Source organism: Equus asinus, chromosome 12 (assembly GCF_041296235.1).
Source record: "Equus asinus isolate D_3611 breed Donkey chromosome 12, EquAss-T2T_v2, whole genome shotgun sequence".
NCBI classification, from domain to species: domain Eukaryota; kingdom Metazoa; phylum Chordata; class Mammalia; order Perissodactyla; family Equidae; genus Equus; species Equus asinus.
The window spans coordinates 83,777,366-83,784,381 of record NC_091801.1 but is presented as its reverse complement, the minus strand read 5'-3'; the positions used below and the strand labels follow the sequence as shown (position 1 = coordinate 83,784,381).

The 7,016-nt window shown below is 64.4% G+C and overlaps 1 protein-coding gene across 23 annotated transcripts in view; it reads left to right on the top strand.

The window, feature by feature from the left end:
- The first annotated feature begins 1,432 nt into the window (after positions 1–1,432).
- The window catches only part of TSNARE1 (t-SNARE domain containing 1), a 169,445-nt gene continuing 163,861 nt past the window's right edge, over positions 1,433–7,016 (top strand). For 15 of the 23 annotated variants that reach the window (XM_070481740.1, XM_070481739.1, XM_070481738.1 and 12 more), the window contains exon 1: positions 1,433–1,558. Coding sequence is in view for 2 of the 23 variants with exons in the window: in XM_070481730.1 (XP_070337831.1) it covers positions 3,863–3,980 (118 nt within the window). In the remaining 21 variants the exon portion in view is untranslated. Of the gene's footprint in view, positions 1,600–3,741; positions 3,981–7,016 lie in introns of those variants that run through there. The other 8 variants (XM_070481730.1, XM_070481719.1, XM_070481726.1 and 5 more) reach the window with 7 other exon arrangements.

Below are 7,016 nucleotides of genomic sequence, written 5' to 3'. Positions count from 1 at the left end.
TCCCTGCTAACCGAGGGGGCCTGTCTGCCCTGCTTCTCCGTGGGGCACTAGATGGAATTTGGGAGGAAGTGACAGGTACTCAGCACCTCTTCTGGGTGGGCTCCTGTTCATGCTAGACTGTTCCCTCCCTACCCCCATTGTATGGGCGCAGAACATTCCTGGAGGTGGTCATCCTGGAAAGTGGACCTCACTCTTCCCTCCTTCCTTCCACACCCCATCAGTGGGCTGAGGGTGAGCTGGTGGCCAGAGCACCCTCAGACCTGGCTGCCCCAGTTCTCGGGCAGGCATTTGTCCTCGTGCCTCCTCCCCTGACACCACTGGGCTGCAGTCAGCAGCTGCCGGCATGGGGCAGCAGCTGGGTTCCCTTGCTCTGGGCTGTCCTGGGGCTAGGGTGAGAAGCCCTGTCCAAACCCTGCGTGCCTGTGAAGTGGGCACACGCCACGGGCCAGGGTCATGGTGAGACTCCAGTAGAGGAGGGGAGGCTGATGTGTGCAAAGGCCCTCTGGCCCCCTTGTGGCCAGTCTTCCTTCCTGCCCGCCCCCCCACATTTGCACCACACACCATCATTCTCATGTGCACAACCAAGCACACATACATGAATGCACACTCATGTCCACGTGCATGCATGTGTGCATGCAATCCCCACAGCACTTGTTCACACTCGAACCTCATGCACGTGCATACACACTTGTGCAAAGACTTAAGCTCTCATGATGTCATAAACGGCAGGAGCCAGGCCTGCTCTGGGAACCCTGGCTGGCTGGCTCAGCCCCTCCATGGAAACGTTTGGGTGTGCGGGTGACAATCCCCTAGACACCCCTCCAGCCGCTGACCAGGTTTTGGGGTCTGCAGGCCTGGTCGCCTGAAGCGATCAGGGGGCCCTCTGAGTCCTGGCCAGGGGGCACGGAGCGCGGGCATCAGGCCTCCCGGTCCTTGCCCCGGGCAGCAGCCACCAGCGAGCCCCCGCACAGCCCCGGTGCTCCTCCCCGCTGCCCTCCTCGGGCCCTGCGCCTGGGATCCGCCGAGGCGGGTCCAGCCTGGAGCGCCTGAGGCCGGGTGCTGCTCACTCCTTGTCCAAGCTCCCCTCCATCGTCACCCTGCTCTACAGGTGGAGAGACTGGGGCTGGAGGGGGGGACTGAGCTGGCCATCTCACAGGGCCAGGGAAGGTGGCGAGACCGGCTCGGCGCAGCCCCAGAGACCGGGGCCGCGCACCCCTCGGGGCCCTAGGTGGCCATAGGGTCCCTGAGCCTTGGCCCGACGCCTCCAGGACAGGACTTTGTGACGCAGCCGGCCGCCGTCCCAGGCCATTTCCGGCCGCCCGCGCGGGGCACCCTGGGATTTGTAGTCCTCGGGCGCAAGCCGTCTGCGGCGCGCCCCGGCTCGGGCAGCCATTGGCTGGCGCGAGGCGCCGGGGCTGACGGAACGGGCGGGGCGCGGCCTCGCGGCGCTGGCCCGGCGCGGGCGGGGCCGTCACGTGACGTTTGGGCGCCGGCTCCGCCCCCCGCACCGCCCCTCCCGCCGAGAGCGCACTGAGCGCGGCCGCGAGCCCAGGCCCAGGTGAGCCGGCGGGGGCGGCGGGGCTAGGCGCGCCGGCCGGGGTAGGGGCGCGCCGCCCGAGGCCGGGGGAGCAAGGGGCTCGAGGGGCGGCGGGGGCGGGGCCGGCTGGGCGGGGCCGCCTGGGGAGGAGGGGGCGGGGCGGGGCGGGCCGGGGTGGGGGCGCTCCGGCTCCGCCCTCGAGGGCGCCCCCCGCGGGGAACCCCCCCCGCAGCCCGAGGGCGCATGCGCCCGGTGCCCCCGCGGCTGGGCTGAGCGCCGGGGGTCCCGGGCGGGGGTCGCGGCTGCCCTGATTCCCCGGTGCCCCCCCTGCAGGGCCCAGGGGTTGGTCCCCGGCCCGGGCGAGTGGGAGACACCGTCGGGGAAGCGGACCCGCGGGCTTCCCTGCGCGCCTGCCTGCCCTTCCTCCGAGTTTGGCTTGAGGGGCCTCCTGGTTCCGAGGGCTGGGGCCGTCGGGCCCGGAGCTGCAGGTGACCCTGGGCGGTGCTGCCCCCGCGGAAGCCCTTCAGGGGCCGCCTGTGGGGAACCTCGGGTCTGGGGCCCTGTGCGAGCCGTCCAGCGTGGTGGCCGCCAGCCACGGCGTGACACAGGCCGGGACCGCTGCCGTCGTGGTAGAAAGTTCCCTGGGCCGGGCTGCTGGGCGAGATGGGCCCGCTGCCGTCCCAGCCCCGCCGGGCTCGCTGCCTGCCCTGCCCTTAGCTCCTGGGGGGGCCTCCTCCGGGCTCTCGGCTCACTCTCCCCAGCTCCGCTCCCACCAGTGTCCTGTCTCGGGCGCGCTCTCCTTCCCTTTTCGGCATTTCATGTTCTGTCACTGCCACTCGTTGGCTTGTGTACTTTCTGTAGTCTCTGCGAGGCAGGGGTTGGGGTGGTTCCTCACTGCACCCCCAGTGTGGGCACAGTCTCAGGGTCAAAGATGCAGGTGAAGTTTGTCAGCATTGGAGGGTTTCACCTGTTGAAACGGGGATTTCACGTGGTTCAACCTCATCCGTTGTAGGAATCTAGCACAGGAAAGGTCTGTCCTGTCCGTGTCGGTTCAGGAGCCACGTTGTGACTGCAAATGGCTGTGGGAGACTGGCAATCTCAGAAGGCTTTCTAGAGGAGGGGGTGTGTTAGCTGGGTCACCTCCACATTCCTCTCCTCCTCTGTTGGCCTGGCCGCCCTGACTGTCTAGGCAACCTTCTCTGGGCGCTCTAGAGGACTTGAGGTGGGTGCTGAGGCACAGGCACCCCCTTCCTTCTGCGTGAAGGTTGGCATCTGATTCCTGCCCACTGCTCCAGCTGCATCTTCCACAGCTTGCTTCCTGTGCCCCAACACTGCAGAAGTCCTTGTTTCCTGCACATCCCATGTCTTTGTCACCAGTACCAGAGGGTTGATGCCAGGCTTTCTACTTGGGATGCTCTTGTACTCCCGACGTCCCTTTGGCAGCCTTCTTGTTCCCCGCCTCCCCTGGGTGGGGCTCACCCGCAATTACGCCCATGGCCCGCAGCACCTGGTGCTCACCTTGCCTTTCTGTGTCTCGCTGAGATGACCTGTGTCTGTGTTTGCCTCCCACACATGGCTGAGAGGCCCAGAGTGTGGGGACCCCCATCTTGGTCACCTTTGGATCTTGAGTGCCCAGCCTGGCATGTAGAGCTCGCTAGACCCCCAGCCGATTGTGTGAGTGAGCAGACTGGACACGCATGCCGGCGGAGAGGCCATGGTGAGAAACACGGCTGAGGCAAGGGCTCTATTCACGATGCGGGGTGGCTCGAAGCAGGGAGCTGGGACTCACCTTCTGGCTGGGGGGGAGGACACAAACCGTGACCAGGGGGTACTGAGCCGTCAATGGCAAGGACTGCATTCGTGCCATAGGGTCCTGAAGAAGGGAGGCCTTCCCAGGTAGTGGGGTTTGAGCTGGGCCAGGTAGCAAGGCGAGGGGTGGCTGGCCAGAGAGCCCGGGCGGGTGAACTGGGCATGATGACACGAACCAGCCTGCCACACCCCACAGCACTCCCGGGGTACCGGCTCTTCCCTGAGCGACTTAGGTCAGTGACTCAGTTCGTCCTCTCAGCGGCCCTGGGGGGCCTATTAATCTCCCCGTATTACAGGTGAGGGGGTCAAGGCCCAGAAAGGTGAGCCTGCCCTGAGTCCCTGAACCGCCAAGTTCTGCATCTCCAGCCGTCCGTCTGCACCCAGAAGTGTGGTTGCGCCCAAGGTTGTCGACACCTTGTTGCTCTGCCCAGTGGGTGGGATATCTGAGCAGCCGGCCAGGACTGAGCGTTGTTCCCTGCTGCACGCGGGGTATCGGTGGCTGCCGGCCTTGCTGTGATGGCATCGTTTGCTCCAAGTGGAATTCACGCTGCGTGGCTGAGTCCAGCTGTAATTCGTCCTGTTCTTCAACATCTGATTGTCGACGTCGGCTGTGTGGCCTCCCTGGTGCCGCGAGGTGGGCCTCCTCTGGGACTCGGCTGTTTTCTGCCAGAGTGCCCAGCACTGCCTGGCTCCTCAGTATTTGCCGACCCACGAATGGAGGAGTGGGTGACAAAAGACTAAAAGGAAGAAGGAAAGAACGAGTGGGCCTGTCCTGTCCTGTCCGGGGACGTCCCCTGCAGGTGTGCAGTATTCATCTTGCACTCTACTCGAACGTCCTTGTCCCGTTCGGGTGCTTTGAGGCAGGCGAGGGGGTTCTTATTCCCATTGTTTAGGGGATGAGCTTGGGGCCGAGAGAAGGCTCCTGTGCCCAGGCTGGTACTCCATGGCAGAGGCACAGCCGTCGCCCCGTCGGCTGCCCCACCGCTTGGGAGCCGCAGCTCTGATCGCCCAGCTGTGCCCGGGCCCTGATCCGGTGGGTGCCTGGTGGCTTTTGGTTGAAGAAGTGAGGGGGGTTGTGACACAGCTGACCCAAACCTGTGTACTCCACCACGCTTCCTGTTAGCACTGCTCCCGGAGCCAGTGGAACCTGCCGGAGGAAGGGAGTTGTCTTGCCCAGGCCTGGTGGAGAAGACAGGACCCGCCGACAAGCCAAGCCAGGTGCCCTGGAGGTGCCCGAGCCGGCAGATAACGTGGGCACGGTCATGCCGCCTCCCGGGGCCCTTGCTTCTGAGGGGCCTGCCTGCAGTCCAGGGCTGTGCTTGAAACCCGTCGCAGCCCTTCTGCCAGCCTTATCTCGGCTGCGGTTTGTCCCATCAGCCTGAGGCCTGCTGAGGGCCAGGCCGGGCGTGAGGGAAGATGATTCTCCGCCTAGCTTCAAGCCCAGACCGTGCCAGACGGAGCCCTTCCCCGCTTGTGGGTCCACCCCAGGCTTGGGTAGGCCTCGATCGGACTCGAGGCCGCTGGTGGGCTGCACGTGCTCTTGTAGGCTGTGCGTGGGGCTGGGGGTCCTGGTAGCTATCTGGGAAGGGGTCCTGGATGTGGGTGAGGCCTGAGCTGAGTCTGAAGCCTGAGCATGGGAAGGAGGCGTTCCAGGCAGTGGGGAACCACAGCGGTGCAGGGCTCCCCACAGACTGGTCAGACTGGAGCCAGGCTCTGGGGGCCTGGGGAGGCAAGTGAGGCCTGGACTTCGGTCCTGAGCAGGCAAAGGCCAGCATGAGCCGTGCAGAGGTTCGCCTGAAGAGGATAGGAGGCATGGCCACAGGGAGCAAGGACCAGGGGTCTGGGCCTGGTGGCCCCCAGGGCCTGTGCCGGAGCCTGCTGCTGGCATCTTCCCCAGCCCGCAGGGCCTGGCTGTCGGCCTGTGGCTGGGTATTGTGTGGCTGGGTCTGTGGTGGTGGCAGCAGTGCTGTAGACCCCCTCGGTGGGATGATGGCTGGCCGGGCAAGCTGGGCTTTTCCTGGGCCTGGCGGCAGGCTGCTTATTATTCCAGTAGTCTGGGCTCCCGCGTGTTGGGGAGACTAGCCCTCCCCCAGGTGGACACGAGAGCAGAGCTGGACAGTCAGGCTGATCCTGCGAGCCCTGGCCTGGAGCTCCAGCCTAGTAAGCTTGTTCTTTCTTGAACTGGATCGATGGAAGCTTGTCTTGTTGGCTGCCTCGGGTTTCGAAACCCCCGAGAGCAGGCCCAGGACCAGCCCTGACTTGTGTTAGCCTCCGGGTACGGAAATAGCGAAGTCCGAGGGCATTGCAGCATCTTAGCCGTAGGGTCCTGACCGATGGCCCTCATTAGTCCCTCCCTGGCCCTGCCCTTTTTGACCCTGTGGCCACCTGGGAGGTGGTGGTATCAACACCGTCTCAGAGACAGGGACACTGAAGCTCAGGGCCTTTTGGAGACATTGCCGGGGGCTGCAGGGAGGGTCCCCAAGGCACGAGAAGGGGCTGTGGGTGTTGGGGAGTGCCCGGGGGATGCTCTGGCAGCCCCAGGGCAGGTGGAGCTGCCCCTCTTCTGAGCGACTGTTCAACAGCCTTGCCACTGCCTCCTGCTCCAGAGAGCTCGCTCTGCCTGGACGGCGAGACGTGGCCTGGTTTCGAGTGCCCCAGCAGGAGTACGAGAGCTGACCATCGTCGCCGTCTTGGTATCATCACCGGAATAGTCACTGCTGTTTCTTGACCGCTGGTATCTGCCAGGTCCTTGTATTCCTCAGATCAGGAGACTTCCCAGGGCTGAGCATCTTACCCGGAGTCACAGGCCTGTAGGGACTGGCCAGGACTTGAACCCAGCTCCAGAACCCGCTGACCACTCGGCTGCCACGCCCGCCCAGCGTGCCTGCTCTGCTGCTGCGGGGAGGACCAGACTGCAAGACGCGTACACGCCAAAAGGAGCTCTGTGAGCTAGGGGACATCATTCATGATGGTGAAGATTGTACTGATGAAGATTTATCCTGGACTTCCCTCCATATTGGGCTGACTGACATTCCAAAGGAGAGCTGGGCAGAGGTCTGAAGGCTTAAGGGACCCAAGTGTCCTGGTGTGCTGTTTCTCACGGAGAAGGGAGGCCGGGGGAACTGGGAATTCGCCTTCCTGGAATGGCTGACAGGTGACGTAGGCTGGGTCCCCTTGGGCCGTGGCTGGCCCTCCTGACCTGTGGGAGGTTTTCCAGTTGTTGAGTCCAGCGTTTTCAGGGCCCTGGGCCAGGGGTCATGCTCGGACACCTGTCTGCTCATCCTGTTTGTCCTTCCAGTGCCCGAGCCAGACCCTGGGTGTGGTCTGAGGGGTGCAGACTGAGCCTGCACTGGCTAGCAAGCCGGACCTTGGGGTGCAGGGTGGTGGTGAAGGAGGAGGGTGGGGTGTCAGCTGGGAAGAGGGGGGCAGGCATACAGGCGGGGAGGGCATCAAGGTTCTGCTCAGGGAATCGGTGCTGGACTGAGCAGCAAGGACAAAGCAGGGGTGCGACCCTGCTCCCCCCGGCCGGCTGCCTTTGGCTGCCCTCCACCAGGATCATAATCCATTCCAGCTGAGTATTTGGAGAGGGCCATGTTTCTGAGCCAGAAGCCCGGCATCAATCTCTCCTCACATTAAGACGGCACATCACGACAGCCTCCTTCCTGGGCTG